Source organism: Accipiter gentilis, chromosome 27 (assembly GCF_929443795.1).
Source record: "Accipiter gentilis chromosome 27, bAccGen1.1, whole genome shotgun sequence".
Taxonomy (NCBI): domain Eukaryota; kingdom Metazoa; phylum Chordata; class Aves; order Accipitriformes; family Accipitridae; genus Astur; species Astur gentilis.
Genome location: NC_064906.1, coordinates 3,976,542 through 3,997,049, shown reverse-complemented (window position 1 = coordinate 3,997,049; position 20,508 = coordinate 3,976,542). Strand labels below are relative to the sequence as shown.

General features: G+C 42.3%; 1 protein-coding gene across 3 annotated transcripts in view; it reads right to left on the bottom strand.

Annotated features, from left to right (window-relative positions):
* The window catches only part of LDLRAD4 (low density lipoprotein receptor class A domain containing 4), a 293,715-nt gene that overhangs the window by 175,975 nt on the left and 97,232 nt on the right, over positions 1-20,508 (bottom strand). For all 3 annotated transcript variants that reach the window (XM_049830511.1, XM_049830509.1, XM_049830510.1), the window contains one exon: positions 12,064-12,522. In XM_049830511.1, coding sequence (XP_049686468.1) covers positions 12,064-12,103 — 40 coding nt within the window. In that variant the 5' untranslated portion in view covers positions 12,104-12,522. The remainder of the gene's footprint in view (positions 1-12,063; positions 12,523-20,508) is intronic.

Here is a 20,508-nt window from a genome sequence, read left to right as displayed (position 1 = left end):
GTAAAAAGTCCCTCTCTGGCTTTCCTGTAGGCCCTCTGTAGGTACTGGAAGGATGCTACAAGGTCTCCCTGGAACCTTCTGCTCTCCAGGCTGAACAACCCCCAACTCTCTCATCTTCAAGAAGCATATTTGTTGCCTTTATTGTTGGAGCTTACCTCTATTCCTTTTATTACACAGAAACTCTCCAACAATTTCTATAAAGAGCACTGGTTTGGGCACAAAAGTTATGATCTCTACAGAAAATAAAAAGTTGTCTTTTGTTCACAGATGCCACCTACATCCTGAGTTAAGAACAGTGAAGTTTTTCTGAACTTACTCTTGCATTGTCATGGCAGGTCATGTGTCTCTTCAAATTCTCGCTCTGAGCAACTGGAAGCAGATATTATCTCTAAAGTATTTCTTTTGAGATAAACAAATCAAGTATAATAAAGCTCAGGAAGGGGGAAAATGGAGACTCACGCACAAACTCCAATTTTTTCGTTTAAATCAAGGACTGACTGAGTACACAGCCAGGCTGTGAATCTGTCTTCAGCCAGTATAAATTACTGGTTTGTATAGTCTAAGCCTCCAGGATAAACAGACAATTCTTGAACATTTCATATCCAAGCAAGTCTTCCAGGCTTTTCTGAAGCCAGTACCTTGTCCTGGGTCCTCCTCCCAACCCCTCAGCATACGTACACCTACAACACATGGGCACGCAGTGCTGGCAGCAATCAAACGGTATTGAATGAAGCCATTTTACCCACAAACAACAGAAACGAGCTTATCCTCAGAGATATGGATTGAAGACGCTGCTTAGATGCTGGCTGTAGAGTAGGATTCTTTTTCGGTGTTTTCATCATGAAAAATCCTCATTGTTAACTCCTCATTCCTCCAGCAAAGCTTCCTCTACTCTTGCCCTTAAATCAGAAGGGAGTAACTTTCTAGTGAAGAAAGCAAGAAAGCTAAGGACACAAAGAGCTGACAATAGGACAAAAAAATTTAAGAAATAAAACCAAAACCCACCATGTATGAAAGACATACTGCTCAATCTGTTCTTAGCTGTTAACAGATTGTTAATCCCAGCACGAGAGACCGTGGAAACGGACCTGCAGTTGTGAAAAGCGGGGAAAGTGCCTCCGCTTGCCACCCGCACACAGATATACCCACTTAAACCCCTGCAAAACACATCTTGATGGTTTTCAAAGAAAGCTTAGGGATTCAGCTGCCCAAACTACTGGGTAAGTTTTATAGTCAAATTATAGTGGGGTGACTACAGGCAAGACTTTAATATGATACAGAGGAATCTTGTTTTGATATCAAAAAACAAGTTTCTGAGCTCCAGATACTGTCAAAGCTGACCTGCCCAAAGCTTCCTCTGTTCAGAAATCAGCAGTTTCCCAACCCTACACGAGCACAGCTTTGGAAAAGATGGATCTCAGAAAGCAGTAGTGTTATTACAGATATATCAGAGTATTGCGTCATGTTCTCTTCCAGGGAAAAGAGTATCTTTGGGTGTTTGTAAGAGGCTGGCAGGGCTTGAAGGCTACAACCTATTAGCAAGTAATGATCCTACTAGAAACTGAACATGTTGCTTATTCACTGCTGCTGAGGGCTGAGCAGAAATTAAAGAGGGTGGGAGTATCCCTCTGGAAAGGGTTTGGAGCAGGGGTTGGGCAGCCCCCAGGGAGAAAACCTGGGAGAGGCGCAGCGTGGGGTGCATGCTTGGGTGGATCCATGTTGCTCCATAACGAAGCGCTTCTGTGAGGAAAGCCAAGCCCCAGGATGGGAGATGTAGCCGATACAGCCACCAGAACACGCGCATTCGTAGAAAGGCGCAGAGGAAGGACTGCGCCCACCCATAAGAAGCTTTGCTCTGAACAAAACCCAAACCAAATAGCAACAAAAAACAGCCTGACAAGTATCCCCATGCATCCTGGCCTCTTTTCCTAAGAAGTAAAAAGGTGTTAATATCAGAAAAGTAAATGTAACATTTAACTCTGTATACATGATATTACCCTCTCCTCAATAACTTTTAGGCTTCTTCACCACATTTATCCTGCAATGTCAAGTATTATCACTTCTCCATTTACCCAAACTGCAAGTTCTGATTTGTAACGGCATTGCTACAGCATACAGCAAAGAAACGTAACATTAATTCACACTATTTATTTTATGGTAAAAAGATAATTGATAGAATATAAGGTCGAACGGCCTGCTTGACATTACAGAAAAATCAAGAAGCCAAACAGACCAAAACTTCACCTCATGCTATTCACTCAAAACACCATCGCCTGGAGCTGAGCGCATGGGAACATCCTGCATTATTTTTACATGAATAAAATTAGGTTTTGGCTAATATCACTCATGTTTCCACTTGGCCACTGTACCTCCTCAGCTTCTAAAAGAGTGCAGTCAAGTGCTTCAGTAGCTTTGCATCGATTTGGGTTTTATGCTTCCTCTTTTAGCACTTTTAAGTGTGTAATGAAACTCATTTCCAGCCTGCCTCATGCTGGTGCTCCGAGGCGAGGCAGCAGCATCGCTCCCGGCTCCCGCTTCTGCTGCTGGCCTGGCCCAGCGTGCTGATGACACACATCTGATCAGTTTGTTAGAAGGAAGTACGTGTTCCTGTGTGGGGTTTCTGGCTGCCCTCAACAGCCACAGCCAAAGGCTTGGTTTTTGCCTGAAGCACCACCAGTGGGAGCGTTACCTTCAATTGCAAAAGGCCTTTTCAGCAGTGAAAATGCCCTCCGTCAGCCAGGGGTATAGCCTGAATGTTATATCCCATCTCATCTCTTAATTAAAAACAAAAAAAAAACAAAAAAAAGGGAGAACAGCCCCCCAAACAAAAAAAAACAAATACACCCACCCCCCCCCCCCAAGCTACCTAATGAGTTAGAAGGAATCAACAGAAAACATACACTGAACATACACTGCCAATTTAACAATCAAATTTCACCCCTTTTTATTTTCTAGGTTTTACTTGAGGGACTATGAATTCATTTTGTCCATTCAAAAGGTCTGCCTTTTTATTATGATTAAACACTGAAATGTAGCATATTTACAGCAAAATTTGTTCTCATATTCAGTCTAGAATTGGCAATTTGGCTGATTTAAGTTGTACCATGCGAAGGCACCATGACATGTACTATTAAGAAATAAGAAATGGCAGAAGGGCATTTCCAAAGAATCATCCACTTTGCAAATGGTAATGCTACAGCTGAATATAATCTACTAAGAATGGTTATCAAAGGTGAGGATCCAGGCTCAACATCCTCGCTGAACATGCTGGAGCATTCTCTCCCATGATTTTAGGAAGGAGAAGTTTGCAGTTTTCCAGCAATACAAATACTTCATAAAAAAATTTTAATAGCATTGGCAATGACATTTCTCTGAATTTGAACCTTCTTTCACCCTGGCCTGCACAATCCACAGCCTTTCATTTGGGCTCTGGACTGTCATAAGAATAAGTGGACCATGCACATATAGCCAAGACTACACCTAGACTGAAAATTAATTGACTTTTAAATGGCATTTAAATTAACTGAAATATTAATGAAAATCTAATTAAAATTTAAAAAAAAAAATCCTTCCAGATCAGAGTAATAATTTTAGGATGGCGCTTGATATGAATGGTGTTATATAATGCAGTAGCCTGCAATTCTAGGTCTGTGGAGGATCCTTTTCTGCGCCCAGTGTCTCTCAAGGTGTTTCCCAAGGCACCACACCACGGCATTTCCTCTGGAGTCCTCTTGGCTTCTTTCCTGCCTTCCACTGCCTCCACATTCACTAAGCTCCACGTGGATTCACACAGCAAGGCCACCTTCTGGACATGCCTGCCACCGAAATTCTTCCATTCTTCCCCTTAGCAAGTGGAAAAGGATGTAGTACTTCACTGAAACAAGCACACAGGCAAGGAGGTCTTCTACTCCAGTTACATAAAAATTTGAAAGGAGAAGCATTTAAAATGCAAAATCCTTGTGAAATGTCTCTCTATTTGCATAAGGACTGCCACAGTTCAATTAGCAAAGGCAGTACCTAAACAGTTAAAGATTAAACAGTCCTTCAACCAGACGTTTGAAGAGAACTACCTGCTTTCTTGAGGTGAAAGGAAAGCAAGAAGAAAACATGTTTCACCTGCAAGAAGTTTGGGATCGAACTTAAGAGCCGACCTCCCAGATTTGAAGAGTGACCTAAAGCAGAAAGCATTGCCATTCTAATCACTGATCTTAAGGACAACAGAAGAACTAGGTTGGGACCAAAAGCTATCATTCCCACATGGCACCAGAGCTGGCGAATTGATTTCCACAGTTTCTCACTTTCCTGTAATTCTATTAAAGAATTTAACCGTGAAGAAGAGACTTCCAAGCTATGCATTACTATACTTAAAACAGTTTTGCTGAATGCTACTGAATGTAACGTATTTAGATAGCAAACTCTTGGAGACTAAGGTTATATCTTCTTCCATGTATTTTTGCTGAGAATACTATCTGCACTCCAAAAAATGCACACTCTAAATAAAATATCTAAGGGAATACAATGGAATGTGATCTGTTACAATCTGTGTGCTGAGTAAGGGGCATTGCAAAAAGCAATCCATTTCTCCCAAGAACTAAGAGACAGTAAGGGTTGTCCATGAGTGACATAGTAACCTTGAAAAGTCATAAAATAAGAAAGTCATAAAAATGAGAAAACTGCAGAGATTTTAGGAAGGCCAGAAAAGCTTCAAGAGGCAGATGAAAACAACACTGAAACAGAGGGGGATGGGAATGCTCTGCTACATATTCAAGTTGTATTTTTTGAATGAAATGTTTATCTGTAATTGAAAATCATGCAAATAACGACAACAGCAATATGGGAGACCTGTATTAATGTATAAATGAGTATTCAACTACTTTTAATATTAATTACAATATATACTTATCAGGAGACATTTCAAACCTGTTTTGCTGTTTTACACTGAGCCTCAATTATAATTCCAAGGAAGAAGGCTAGCTTCAGCAGCAGATACACCAGTTATATATTTTATACTAAGTAAATTGCACACAGTTTTATTCATAATAAAGAAAACAACCTCAAAGGGTGGTTGCTTTGACTTTGCCCTATTTTTTATTATTCTTAACAATTACCTTTTAAATATGCTTATCATCTAAGTGGGAAAAGGTTTTCTTAAAATACTTGCACAGTATGAAACAGAACAATGGATGCAGTATTTCTGTAACATTAAAATATTTCTATACAAGTTGCACAGACATAGAAACATATGTCACACACCCCCAAAATAAGATGTTTAAAGAACGCCAGGCTAGAAGAAATGCAATGGAGCAATACTCCAGCAAAAAGAGAGTTAAGACTTTAAATACCCAAGACTCTTAATCTATCCTTCATCAATTATTCCAAGAGTTCAACAGAATCTACTTAAACACTGAGAAGATAGAGTAGTGCAAGTGGGGTACTAACTTTAAAAATGTACAGTTTTTTATCCAGGGAACCAGCAATAATAGAAACACAGAAAAGTAAGGCTGGAAGTGCTCTCATGAAGTCCATTCCCCTGCCCCAGAGCAAGATCAACTATACATAAAGCATTCCTGACAGATATTTGTCTAACTTGTTCTTAAAAACCTTCAGTGACGGAGACTTTGCAACCTCCCTAGGCAATCGGCTGCAGTTCTTAACTATGCTTACCACTAGAAAGCTTTTCCTAATGTCTAACCTCAACCTCTCCACCACAGTAAGCCTGTCTGTTACTTCGTAATCTATCCCCAGCAGAACTGGAAAACAGTTTCTATTACCTTCCTCTTTACATGAAATTTCCATATACTTTTAAATGGTTATCACATCTTCCCTCACTCTTCCATTCTCTAAACGAATAATGGCCAACTGAGTCATATGCAATCTGCTGGAGCAATTTATCTGGTCTCCCATGTAATCCCTTCAAGGAGCCTCCCTATTCTGGAACTACCATCCCCATGCCAGAGACATCTCCACCCAAAACGCCAGAAGTTAAGCAAAACAAGATGTGAGGAGAGGCTCTCAGATTGCCTTCCTGCAAAGAAGGGTCCTACACGAACCAGCAGAAGTCCCTGCAGCAGAGATGTGAGGTGGGGAAAGGTACCCACCCCAGAGGAGGGGCAGAGGAGGAAAGGAAGGCTTGAGTCTAAAAGAGAGGGCTTTACACAAACCTGGAACTAAGCTGCAGTGAGTTGGTCTGGAGATGGGAGAAGTCTGGAAACAAGAGAAGGTGAAAGAGAAGCAGGGAAAAGCAGGAGGATTACCAGAAGAGTAGGAACTCTGGAAGAGACCAGATGTACAAACAGGGAGGGATGGAGGAGCCTCAGTACAGAGGGAGGTGATTTGGGCATTGATGGGGAAGAGGCTGCAAGAGACTGGGAGAGCACAAAACACAGGACAAGAAATGCAACAGAAGTCCTGAGTGCCAGGGTGTTATGGAGCAGAGGTAGGCGGTACTGGAGAGGCTCCAGCAAGCTGCGTTCCTAGGAGCATGAGGATCTCCTAAGAGATGAGTTCAGTTTCTCTGCTAAAGCAGGGCCTGGGGCAGTATCGGCCAATCTGAGGGGTTGCTCCTTGGGAGTAACTTGGCCTCTCTGGATATGGCCCAAGGTCAAGCTTCGGTGACAATGACCTTGAGCCATAAGGCTGGAAGGGGTTATGGAAAGATTGAGGGTGCCATCACTTCCACAGGGAAAGGTGTGAGGGAGAAGATATGAAGCTATGACAGAATGGGATCAGAAGGTGACAGGAAAAGTCAGTGCTAGACTGAAGGGCAGGGGCCTACTGCACAGAGCAACCTCTTACTATTTATTCTTGTTTCCATAGTGCCAGAGCTAATAATCCCTCTAGCAGTGCTGAGGGTCACAAGGCAGGAATGCCTCCGAGTCAGCCCAGGTCTGACAGAGCTTGTGCTGAGACAGAGCTAATAAAACCCTCATGGACCTAAGCTGACCTTGCAAGGTCAGGAGGCCTCATGCACCAATTCCGAAATCCATCCCATAGTGTTCTACTTATCCTTTGATCATCCTGGATGTCCCTGTGCCACACATTCCCCAGTGATGGAGAGCCAATTTCAGAATCACACTGTTCTCCTAAACCAGCACTCGAAACACACACTGATGAAGACAGTAGCTAATTTAAAAATGGATCTTGACTCTCCAGGATCCCCACCACTGTTACCCTAGCACTGGCGCAGCACTGCAAGTGACTGAGGCAGAAGATGTAGTACTTCATGGCAGCTAAGAAGTGTGCAAGCAAGGTGGTCCTTCTGACCATCACACCAAAAAACCTCTCTATCATGGTCACATCTTGCCACATAGCTCAGTGCATCAGACACATGCCCTGGCACAAATCCCCACTGCTTTGTGGGAAACTAAGAAAAACATCTGCCGAAAATTTCAGAATTACTGCTATAGTCTGAAAAAGACAGTTTTTTCAATTGTCAAGGGTCATGTTGTCTAGACCTCTGGCTTTTCCTTTTGCTCTTCTCTGGATGCTTCCAATGGGCCCAAAGAGCGCTGCTCAGAGCAGAAACAGTACATCAGCCACACAAATGCTAAGTAGAGTGGAAAAATTATTTTGCATGTTTTATATGCAGACTCCTGTCCATATATTCTAGCATAACATTTATGGCATAGTATTGTTGATTCATAGCCGTTTTCTGATCTCTTGCAACTGCCCATCTGTTTTCTGCAGACCTGCTGCTTCACCAGTTATTCTACATTTTGATTTGCACAGCTGATTATTCCTGCTCAACCACAATTTAGAACTTGTCCTTGATGAACTGCATCATATTTATTTTAGATCAGTTCTCCAATACCACATTAATTTTGAATTCTAATCCTGTGCTCAGAGGGTTTACATCCTCTCCCTGGTTGGTGTCATCTGGAAATTTTGCATGCAGATTCTATCATCTAAGTCATTAATTAAAATATTTAATATTTTCAGGCAATCCAGGGCAGAATCCCACTTGACATATCCTTCTAGTTTGACTATGCATCACTAGTAATTATTCTGAGAACAGCTTTCTAGCCAACTGTGTACCCACCTTGTAGCCCTTATTGCCACTTTGTTTATGAAAGGGTGAAAAGCCTTCCAAAAGTCAAGATATACTGTTTCTCTACTTAGAGGAAAATTAGGCTCCACTGATAAGGTACCTTCTGGAAAAAAACATGCAAATTCAGTTATCATATTATTATCTACAGGCTATTTATTAAAAAAAATCAGTTGGTTATTTGAATCAGACTTTTTCCCCATAGAATTTAAGACAAGCTATCTACTCCAAAGGGGAAAAAAGTACCCAGGAAAACTTACATGTAGGTACAGTGTTTGCTCTTTCAGTTTTTTTGAAGCTAGACTGTCCTCCAAACATTCTCCAGTGTAACCACTAATTGCTCAGACATTGCTTCAGCTATTTCACCCTAAGTTGCAGAGATAAGTTAATAAGTTCCAGCTTGTTCTAAAATACCTATTATCCTATCTCATTAGTTTATAATCAGTTCTGTTACTGCTCTAGTTGGAATTCTTACCTTTCTCAAGGTAGCAGTCCTTTTCTTGCCACCTGATTACAGGTCACCCATTTTGGCAAAGAATGATGCAAAAAATGTCATGAACTACTTGGTCGTCTCTGCACTATCAGATCATGAGTTTTGTTATTCCCTCTTAACTACTAGTCCAGAAACTCAGTCTTCTTATTATTACTATTGAGAACACAGCATATTTCCTTGTTACCATGTCCTTCATTAGTTACACTTTGTTTTGTGCCCTGGCCTACCTGATTTGGCCCTTGCATTCTTCTAATGTTCTTTTACACTCATCTCTAGTAATGTATCTAGTTTCCACTTTCTGTACGAGTCCTCAATTTTCAGATCATGCAATTTTGTCTCTTCTTACACTTTTTTATTGGGACACCTTTTATGTTTGTGATTTTAATATTCTTTATTGTGACTGGAAAAGAAGAAGTTAGTTCCTTTAGAAATTGCTAGCTTTCCTGAATTTCTTAGGTTTGTTTCCCCAAAAATGTTACCTATCAGCTCTATAAGCTGAATGAAATCTACTTTCTTGCATACTACTGCTTTTATTCTCAAGTTCTCTCTTCTCGTCTTCTGAAGAATAAGCTCGCTCTTTCATGATTGCTATCACTTAAATTGCCTTTTGCCATCATAGGCTCAGCCAACTCCTTCCTAATCAAGCCTAGGAGCACTTCCCTTCCATTGCCTTTTCTACATTCAGTAATCCTGAACCTATTATACTTGCATGATATACTGAAATTAGTATTTAGCCAGTAAAGTGAAAAAGCTGTAACTATAAGCTATTGTTTGTTAATATACGATAAAGTGATTAGATGAGCCCATCTCATAGAACAAGAGCCATCTGCAAAAAAGGGCAGCCTTGGCATCTGTGCCAGTAAAATGAGTGTACAGACAGGATCAAAATATCTCCTTAACATTAACTGTAAGCCTTTCCAGGTCACAGCAATTAGCAAGGGGGAAAGGAGGTTTATGAAATACTCCAAAGGTGGCTACACAGAAGCATCGTCCTCCCAGGCTTCTTTTGCCAGCACTCTGTTTAGTTGTAAATTGAAATGATTACTCTGATTGTTGCAATAGCTGCAATCACTTAGCATGGCTAGATTCAGTGTTGACACTGCACAGGTTTCAGATATCAAAGCTTTTTCTGTACAAATTAGCTCCCTTCTGCATGTGGTCATGCCCCCTCTGCCACTAGCAGCTACTGTTTTCTTCTACAGCTAAAATGACATTCCAATAAAACAAAAGGAGCAGTATAGCAAGGATCAGAGAAACAATCATATATGCACCTGCCATTACACTTTTACTGCAACTCTTAAATTAGCGTAACACAGTCCAATGAATTTCTCTAAGAAATACATACCTACCCACTGTTTACCGCTGAATGCATAATATAAATCTAACAAGGAACAAGAAAGATCTCCAAAAAGCATATATTGATATCAATTTGATACAAGTTGGAAGATACAGAAGTCCTTGCCTTCTCCTCATATAAAGCAATATTTCAATCTAATGTTTCCTTTACAAGTCTCCTGCCCATTTCCTTTACAAGTACCCCAAATGTATGGTGCAACTTAACTCTATGCTTAATAATTCTTTAGTACAGCTACCAAAATTTGAAAATTTTTATTAACATATTTACCTGAGGACACCTCCAAAAGAATATAAGAACTCCTTACAAGAGACCAACTAACCTTCACGCTGTTAAAGTCTCCAGAATAGATCTGAATCTGCTGGGTTGTCACCACAGTCTGACTGTTGTCCAGGGACCCCAGTTTCACCTCCCTGAATTTTACGCAGCACTGTTTGCCAGGTCTCTTCCACCCAGCAGCAGTCATGAGGTTACCAGCTTTCTGACACCCTGCTGCCCAAGCACCCTGATCACAGTGTCAACAACCCCTACCTTCTGGGAGCTAAGGGGATAGCAGATGCTGTGGCAGGAGACTGTAAAGCTGGAAAGAAAATAATATAGGATCGCACAGGCACTAAAGGTAGTAAGCTTTTCAGCACAGGAGAGCCACAGAAGGCAGGGCAGGTGAGGAAGAGAACAGATATCCACACAGTAGGAATTTTGGTGGAGAGCAAAGGCGTGGCAAAAACTCCTAAGAATGAGCTGAGGGCTGGCAGAGGGCAGCGAGGATGAAGATACACAAACAGGACAAGAACGGCAGTGCGGAGCTGTAGGAGTGTGCTGCTGGCCATGCAGAGGCAGGAGGGCCCTGCGGTGGTCCCGGACTTCACATCTCCCATCAGCGCTGGAGCACACGTGGAGAAAAGCTTCCCATTTCCTTTCCTTCAAGACGTGTCTCGCTAACACACACAGAAACCGTGTTGTAAATCAAAGCAACGCAAGGCAATGGAGACAGTTCAGAACTACACTACTGCTCCAAACCGATGCGCTGGTGTGGACAGCCAGACACAGAGCTGACACCTCACTGCAGCCAGAAGGGTGGGACCAGCCTCTGAGGGTGGATCTGCTTTGGGAAAGGACGAAGTGGGAGCCTGCCCATGGGGAAATTAACAGTTTTCCTGTTCCTTCCTTGGAAGAGCTCCTAGAACAGCAGGCAGCCCCGGGTAAGGCAGCCCAAGACAGAAAATGATCTTGCCATACACACAACCCCCAATCCAATAAACATCTTCTAAAGGCAAAAATTTTAAATTGGAAAAATAAACGTCTTGCACATCACTAACTTTCACTGTGGTACTAATCCATTATCTAAGAACTACTAAAACAAGAGGAATAACCAGTTGTTTTTCCACCCATTTCTTGCAGGGTCTCAGCTGGCCAGCAGATGTGGAAACAAAGCAGCAGGATCTTCTGATACCCATTTCCTTCTCCCACCTCTCAAATCAGAAACCAGTCCGGAAAGGGAAAACACTGAATGAACTCCAGCGAAGTTCACACTAGAGGGAGCTTTCCTCAGAGAAAACACAGCACCTTGGCACCCTTTCTCATTTTCAACATATCTAAAGGGAAATACACTGGACGCAGGTGAAACACCTACCTTTAAAGACCTCCAGTTTTGCCAGTTCAAGCATTGCAGCACACATCAATGGTGCAGGGAGGGGAGGGAGTACAAAGAGAAGGTACCTGGCAAGTTCTGCCCACAGATGTGCTCCAGCTGATGAGATAAAGCTCAATGCTGACATGTTTCTGAGAAGCCTCCTGATATGAACCGTGTCGATCCCATGCCCTCGCCAGACTCTCATGTTGAACACAAGAACAACTTAACAGACTATTTTTATCCTGACCCAGGAGGCCACTCATTGTTAAGCTGTTAATGAGTACTTTAACGAGGAAAGCTGAGATACACCTTCCCTAAGGCTTGTGGCCGTCTGTTTCAGGGGGCCTGAAATACAAATAACTCCGTTACTCACTGCTAATACAAGTGTTGAACTGTTCCTCAAGTGAACTGTTTTAAAATATTATTTAAACTGAAAGTACTACAAGGCACTAACGACAGCCAGGACCTATTCAATTTATTTTCTAAACTCCCATACACACTCCCAAAACTATGAGCTGAACTAGAACAGAAGTCCTTACCTGTGAAAGCATTTGTGGCCTGAAAACCAGCTTCCTGCATACTGCTCTCCCAGTGAAGCTTGAGATTCCCGTCTTAACCTGTCCTTACCGGAGACAACTGCTCAGCTTAGAGCTGTCAAGTCACTTCCATCTTAGCTTGTCAGAGTCCATTTCTCTTTCCATTCCCGTATTTGGCACCATCCAGTTCCCACCTGCTCCCAGGTCTTTCAATCTGTAGGCAGAGGATATCTGCACTGAACCTAAATAGGAAGCGTTGGACAGTCCCATCAACCAGCCAGCCAGAGGATTTGGGCCATGATGAATGTGGAAATAAAGCAAATCGCCTGCCAAGACTTTATTTCCCTTCTACAATTAAGTTCCAATCCTCTGTTCATCCAGCACCATTTTTTCAGGTCTCGGACAATGGTGATGTTCAATTGTCTCTCCTCTCTTGTGTTCTTCTCCCCTCAGGCACGCTCACTGAGAAATTAAAAAAGAAGAGATTATGTTTCCTGATGACCTGTAGCAACACTAAAATTAACAGACTCCAGGGAACAAAAACCCAAAACACATTATCAGGGATTGATTGTACACATTAAAGGAGATCTTCAGAAGGCAAATATTGTGATTTTGCTGAGATGCAAAGTGTGACCACACAGCTCTTTGAAGTGCAAAGAGGAACAGTGCTGAGGGTGTCATATGCATCTCTGAGAACATGATATGATTTACATTTCAAAAGCCATATTTAGCAGAGATGGGGGCAGCAATACAATAACAAAATTGCAGTTAAAAGGGAAAAGGAAAAATACTCAAGGCTCTGAAGTCTAGTCTATTCAAAACCACAGTAAGATTATTAGCATTTCATATAGCTGCTTCCCTTCTTTTCTGGAGCATGGAAAGAGAGTGCTGTTTGCCGACACTGTATATGCCATTCTAACAGTCTTCTGAGGTTAAAAACTTTGTAAGTCTTGCTGTCGATTATCTATTTAAAATCTCAATTGTAACACAGATGACGCAATTCAGATGTCTTCAGACATTCGGTAAGGTTAAAAACACCCACAGGCTACACAAGAGAAAGGTGATTAAGTTTTTCTTGATACTACTACTTCTGCATAGCAGGGATATCTGCAGCTCACTGAAAACTAGAGTTGTTGCACATCCAGCTTTTTAAGAACTAGGATACATTTACTTTTATGAGGTGAAGGTGAACAGCAGACAGCTACATGTATAGCAAAACCATTATTTTAGAAAAGAAGGAAGAAAAGACGACTTGGAGGAGAACCCACTCCCCAGACATCCTGTTCCTTCACACAATAATGCTTGGCTCACTATCTCCCAATTCAGTGGCACAGGCAGGTTGAAACTACATCTGTGATGATCTGATGATCTACTAATGGATTTTAGCTAGTCAGTCTAGCCAGGGCTTGCAGTACTGGATTGGACCCGAGGCCCATCTTCTGGAGCAGCCCGTGTCCAAGGGTGCCAGTGTCACTGTCGGTCCCAGCACCCACTGCTTCGGAGAACAGTGCAAGACCGGGCTCAGGAGGCAGGTGTGAATAACCCGCTCCCCAGCCCCACTTCACCCTCTACCCTGACCTGCAAGATCTAGAGACTAGCCTATATCCTGAAGCGTAAGGCTGGATATCCTAGATGGTCCAAAACTGCAGAGAAGATTCTTATGCTCCTTGGGGCACGGTGTGCTCTGCAGGCACCACCAAGTGCACAGCCAGCCAGCCCTCAAGGGCTTTGTTAGGGCCCTTTCTTGGGGGCCAAAAAGGATCTCTTCTCAGGTGTGCCACTGCAATCAAGTGAGCTTGACACCTGATGATTGCCATTTTCCTCAGGACACACTGAATGAAAGCTAGCTGCTAACGAAGACAAATTTTCTACCTTAATGATGTTGCTGCTTTTTTACCCCAATTTTGTTAAGGCAGTGTTACTGAAGAACACACATTTTTGTCTCAAAACACAGCACAGGACTGACTGATTACTTGTATTCAGAACTAGGAGTTTGCATTCAAATCAAGTAAGGTTACAGAACAGATTTAAAATGTTTTCCCTATTTCTTACCCAAACATCTCAACTTAATAGAGGAGAAAGTAGAAATCAAGAAAAAAAACCCTGAAAACAATGCCTTTACGTGTAGTAACTTCTATCAGATAAAGCTGCATTAAAAAAATTTAAATAGTGTTTAAAACTATTTTTCTTGAATGTCAGCTCCTTGAGATGCTTTTTCAGCCCTTCAAAGTGCTCTATACAACTAATAACCATTTCATATGAGGTTATTTTATTCTAAAATACATACAGCTGAGCAAGTATAATATACATACACTGCAGCACATATTTCTTTTGGCTCTTAACATTGTGCTAACTATTCTATAATGACTACAGATGGATGCTGCACTCATTTCCCAAGCTTTTTCTCTAGAGGCCTGAGTTTCTTCTATATTTATAAAAGCTGGTCCATATTTGCATTCACATTTTCAGCCTTGTAACTTTTGATTTTGGTTTATAAATCCACAATTTTGATGCCTTCTGTTTTCAGCATTTTAGTTTCTCTCCCCATCTTAGAGATGCTCAAGAGATATGCACTAATACCTTAGCATCCAGGGAAATTCTCTTATTGTTACATCATTGTATTGGATAAAATAAACTTCTGACTCTTAAAAGAATAAAATACTTTTACTTTCTTGAAAATTAACTTTTTTATTAAAAGCAGAATTATTTTCCACATATTCAACATTTCTGCTAAACTAGTTAAGAACCCAACAGTGCTAAAGAAACTCTATGATGCAGGCACTTTCAGCAACCACTGCTTCTTCAGATAGAAAGATGTAATTTTAACAACACTACAGAACACTGAAACACAGAGTTCATTCAGACCTTAAAATTTAAAAGGTAGTGCACTGCATCAGGTTTAAGTCCTCCCTTAAGGACTCAAGTGAAAGAAGATACTGATATCTCTTGATTGTCCTAAGTGAGCATATTCTGTCACTGCAAAAGCACTGTTCTCCCTTGGCAGATAACAAACTCAGACGTGGCTGGCAGGAGGTGAGCAAGGAAACAGAGCAGGCTGCTGGGGCAAGCCTGTGTTAGCGCTCAGTGCTTGCTGGGCCTCTTCACAACTCAAACCCAAGTTCAGTACTTATAAAATGCTTCACACTTATGGCTAAGCAGGCTATTTAATGAGTATTTTCAACAGGCAGACCTTTCATCAGTCATATCTGCACAACAATTTCAGATGTCTCAGATTTTGAACGCATCCATGTGAAGACAACAAAGCAGCCCAGCCAATACCACAGCAAATCAGGAAAATGGCAAATTCCATTTCTAACAGCATGTAGAGCTATGACCTTTCCATTGTACATTACATTATCCAGAATTTTCCATTAAAGCTGAACTGTTGTTTAAAGAGAGGAGGTTTGTGTTTGTTTCCTAACAGACTGGCATGTTTGCATGCACGGAATGGGTTGGGACCTCTGCTGACACATTTTGGTGTGGCTCAGCCAACTCCAGTGAAGCTATGCGTTTATCGTTTTATACCAGTGTGGTGCAGAAATATTAAACCAGCCTGCTTAAAGGACCGAAAAGTCAAAATATGTATCTGAACAAGAGCATGGAAAGTAAACAATACTGATAGAACTACAATAAGGTGTGAGCTTTGATGTAACTGTTACATTTTTCACAACCTGCAGAGACCCCAGTGGGAACATGTCCCATTATACTGATCAGATGGCAAAGAGAAAATGTAGACTAGAAAAAATAGATATTTTCTCTTTGCTCCATCTGTTACCTCCTTTCCAATTGCAACAGGAACTCTGCTTCCACTTCTGCTTTCATTCATCCACTGCAGTGTTACATGAGTCTCAGAACCAAACCAAAGCAAAACATTGTGTTTTATAAATATGTAGCTGTGCTATAAAGATCTTCAGCTATGTGCTTACGTGACTGAATACCTAGAGAAAAATCCATTTGTTTCCATCCTCTCCACTTTTCTCAGATTTGGTCCTCAGAAGGACACCACCATCTGAACCTCACGCAAATTGCAAACAGAAAATATTTTGACTATTTAACACCTTGTGTGAGTTACATGTTCTCACGGTATATTTAGCTAGTCAACCTGCTACTCCTCTTTTCTAAACATTTGAAAATGCAGAATTAAAGGGCCACTGTAAAAAAGAATCTGAGAGAGAAAAGTAGCCAATGAGTGTCATTAATCCTGCAATAATACCTACATTTTATGAAGTATTGTGCAATCAGTCAGGACCAAGCCTGGAGGAACTTGCACTGAAAGAAGAAGTGAAATACTGCTTTTTCCAATACTGATACCTCTGTGATCTCCTAAAAAAATCAAAAGCACTGCCTGAGATGTAAATGCTGCAGCTTGGGGGTTTTTGTCTGATTTTTTCCATTACCTTTCACTATATACAGTCTATTTCTCTGGCCACATGCTGTCGGCTCCCACAGAGGCATGAAGAACTCACTGGATGTGTTGTCAGAAGGGCTACGGCCATGGGAAGCATTTCCTGTGATAGCCCTTGGCACAAGGCATCCTAAAGGACAGCGTTTCACTAAGGTGTTTAACAAATTTCATAACAGGAGTTATCCGTAGAGTAAGCTCACATGTTTACATTCTTGAGAAAGTTACTGAAGAGCTTGTGAGCTGTGGTTTAATTTAACTTAATCAAGGAAGGACTTGCTGCTTGAATTTCTAGCTTTCAGGGTGAAAGAAGCGTAAAAGGGGATAGAGCCTAAGCTAACCTGCCCTGCTCTCGAGGCAGTCCCTGCAGAAGGCAGATACCAAACAGGGGCAGACCCCAGTGGGAGCTCAGCTGCCGCCGGCACCCACCCACTCTGTGGCTAAAAGCAGGTCAGAAGCAATGCCGGCTCAGCTGGCAGCATGACTCCAGCTCACCAGGAGATTTAAGCTTGTCTCCAAATTCAAGGAAAAAAGTAATGTGATTGAAGCCAGGACAAGTACTGAACTATCCACATGCTTAAACACTTCACTGAAGGCCTACACTTCCTGTATGTTAAGGCAGCACAGACTTGGGTACCTATTTAAGAAGTTTCTGGCTGGAAAAACACTTCCAATGTCGTTTTTTTTTTTATAGAACAGTGTTTGTAAAACTATCTTTTAAAGTTTGCTAGAGAAATTTAAAATGAAGCATATGTGCACACGTATAGCTCACCTCTCCATCCCCTTTTGGATTCACCAAGTTTTCCAGGCTTTCTTTTGCTTCTCATAGAGACTTCTAAACTACACGTTAATATCTGCCTGTTATACCTACTCTTTTTCAGATAGCAAGGCCTGCATTTTACTGTGTGATCCTCATTCATTTTATTTACTTCTATCCATAATTTGACTTTCTTCCAAGATAGTATTGCACCGGTGCTATGTGAATCCTAGTTCTTGGGAAATACTATGCTCCATAACTCAAAGACCACTCAAAAAACTCAAGGTGACTTTCACAGGAGACCAGAGACATATCAAACTGAAAACCATACATTTAAAATATGTTTATCTAATCATATCTTTCTCACACACACATATACATCATTTGTTGTCACTTTCTATCTTCAATATTGGTATAGGTCGGTTATGACTTCTTAAAACAGCTGCTGTATTTCACTATCTTGGTGCATTTCAGTGACCTACCAAATGAGTTTGTATGTTACGTTATACATATTTATATTCCTAGAGATACTTTCAGATACTCTCCAGCTTGTTTAAGAATAGTGTCCAAGCTTCTTTTTACTTCCTTTTTGTTACAGCACTCCCTGAATTGGGGCAAACAGAGGACAACCAAAGTGAGGTGTGGTCTTTCTGCCTTAGCTGAAGCAGGAAACGGGTCTTGAGAAGAGGGCATATGGCCAAAACCAAGCCTCATTTTTTTTCTAGCCTGTTAAGAAAATGTTAAAGCAAAATATATGCCCAGTGCCAGCACACACGGCAAAAACCATTACAGACAAGGCATAGTTTAAAAGAAAAAGGATGAATGTTTCGGTGCAGACATTTCTTCTCCTCCTGTTTACTTCTCTTTGGAGCAAAGCAACAAACTGAAGCAAAGATACAAAAATCAGTCTGCTTAGTAGCTTCACACCAAAGTGAATAACCTCTGGTAATCAGAAAGCAAGGAATATTTCACTTGAAGAAATCCTATAAATAACTGATAACACAAAGGAGCATGCCACACTTCCTTCCATTAATCTTGTTAAGTGAAATAATGAATTTGGGTCCTCTATTTTCTATCTCTACGAACAAACTAAACAGCCATACATTTTATCATAGCTGTGCTGACAAAATGCATTAAAACCCCAGTGGAAAAGTTTACTAACATCTCCATGACAAGCTATTGGATTTGAATGAGATAATTATTGGGAGAAATTGTACAAGCTGTGTTATGCAGGGCAAATGAGAAGATTGCATTGTTTATTTTTGGACCTTAATAAAACTATAATTACTAGAAGTTGTCAAGAGAAATCATTAATCATGCTGCTCTACGAAGCTGACCAGTCAGAGAAAAACCTGAGCTCTGAATTTTATCTGCCAAAATAACAAAAAGGTAGTAAAGAGCAGAATCCAGTCTCAGTCTTTTTCCAAAGCAACACAGGGTCAGTATTTTAATTTGCAGAAGGCTGGGAAAAGCAAAAATTACATTGAGCAGATTGGAGAAATGATCGCAAGTTTTTGACCGGTGTTCCTGTGACTTGTCTGAGGAACGAGCAGTTGCCAGAAACCCAGGGGATTCTGCATATCTCAAGACTTTGAGTAACCAACATCCACTTCACTCCAAAGGGTATTTAGCATCCCTGCATGCAACCAGAAAAAAAATGGTTGTGAGTCACAGCTGCAGAACCTGGCCACCCTGATAAACAGCAGTAGGACAGGGAGGTTACTAGTTTAACTCCGCTGTGCCACGCAGGATGTGTGAGTGAGGAGGAGACACCTTAGGAGAACACAACGTAGCCACTGCCGATCTGCTGTTAAGACCGTTATCAACATGGAGCCCAGCATAAGATCGGAGACACGTTTCTCTCCTCCTCTCCCACAGCAACTCGTTGCTGCTTCAACTAAATGCTTCTTCTGGCTTCCTCTCACCTCGAGAACCCACCACATGGACACAAGCAATGTATGTTGTTTACAAGCTCTTCGTTTTCCAAGTGTGTGTATTGGTTTTGTTTGGCAAGGTTTTGGTAGCGGGGGGGGGGGGGGGGGGTTTACAGGGGTGGCTTCTGTAAGAAACTGCTGGAAGCTTCCCCTGTGTTCGAGAGAGAGCGAGCCCATATTAGCCGGCTCTGAGACGGACCCGCGGTCGGCCAAGGCCGAGCCAATCAGTGATAGTGGTAACGCCTCTGTGATAACATTTTTAAGAAGGAAAAAAGTTGGGACGGAGAGAAACTGCCGCCGGAGTGAGGAGTGAGAACATGTAAGAGAAACAAGCCTGCGGACACCAAGGTCAGTGAAGGAGGAGGGGGAGGAGATGCTCCAGGCGCCGGAGCGAAGATTCCTCTGCAGCCCGTGGTGAAGACCCTGGTGAGGCAGGCTGTCCCCCTGCAGTCCAGGGAGGTCCACGGGGGAGCAGATCTCCACCTGCAGCCCGGGGAGGACCCCACGCCAGAGCAGGTGGGTTCCCGAAGGATGCTGTGACCCCGTGGGAACCCCGCGCTGGAGCAGGTTCCTGGCAGGACCTGCGGATCTGTGGAGAGGGGAGCCCACGGAGCAGGTTTTCTGGCAGGACTTGTGACCCCGCGGGGGACCCACGCTGGAGCAGTCTGTGCCTGAAGGACTGCACACCATGGAATGGACCCATGCTGGAGCAGTTCGTGAAGAACTGCAGCCCGTGGGAATGGCCCACGTTGGAGGAGTTCGTGGAGGACTGTCTCCCGTGGGTGGGACCCCACGCTGGAGCAGGGGAAGAGTGTGATCAGCCCTCGTCCTGAGGAGGTAAAGCGGCAGAAAATAACGTGTGATGACCATAAACCCCATCCCTGTCCCCCTGTGCCGCTGGGGGGGCTTGGTGGTGAAATCCGGGAGGGTAGTTGTGCCCAGGAAGAAGGGAGGGGTGGTGGGAAGGTGTTCTGAGATTTCATTTTACTTCTCATTACCTTGCTCTGGTTGATTTGTAATAAATTGAGTTAATTTTTGCAAATTGAGTCTGTTTTGCCCATGACGGTAATAGTGAATGATCTCTCCTGTCCTTATCTCGACCCGTGAGCCTTTTGTTATATTTTCTCTCCCCTATCCAGCTGAGGATGGGGGAGTGATAGAACGGCTTTGGTGGGCACCTGGTGTTCAGCCAGGGTTAACCCATCACAGTGTGCATCACTCATTTCCTAGCTTTTCGCCAGCCAACACACGCTTCCCAAGTTCTCTATCTTTATCTAGGTTTTTTGTGTAACACATGGGCATTTGTCATTTCCACTGACAGACCCTGTGTAAGAGAAGCAAATGGGCAGTGCTCC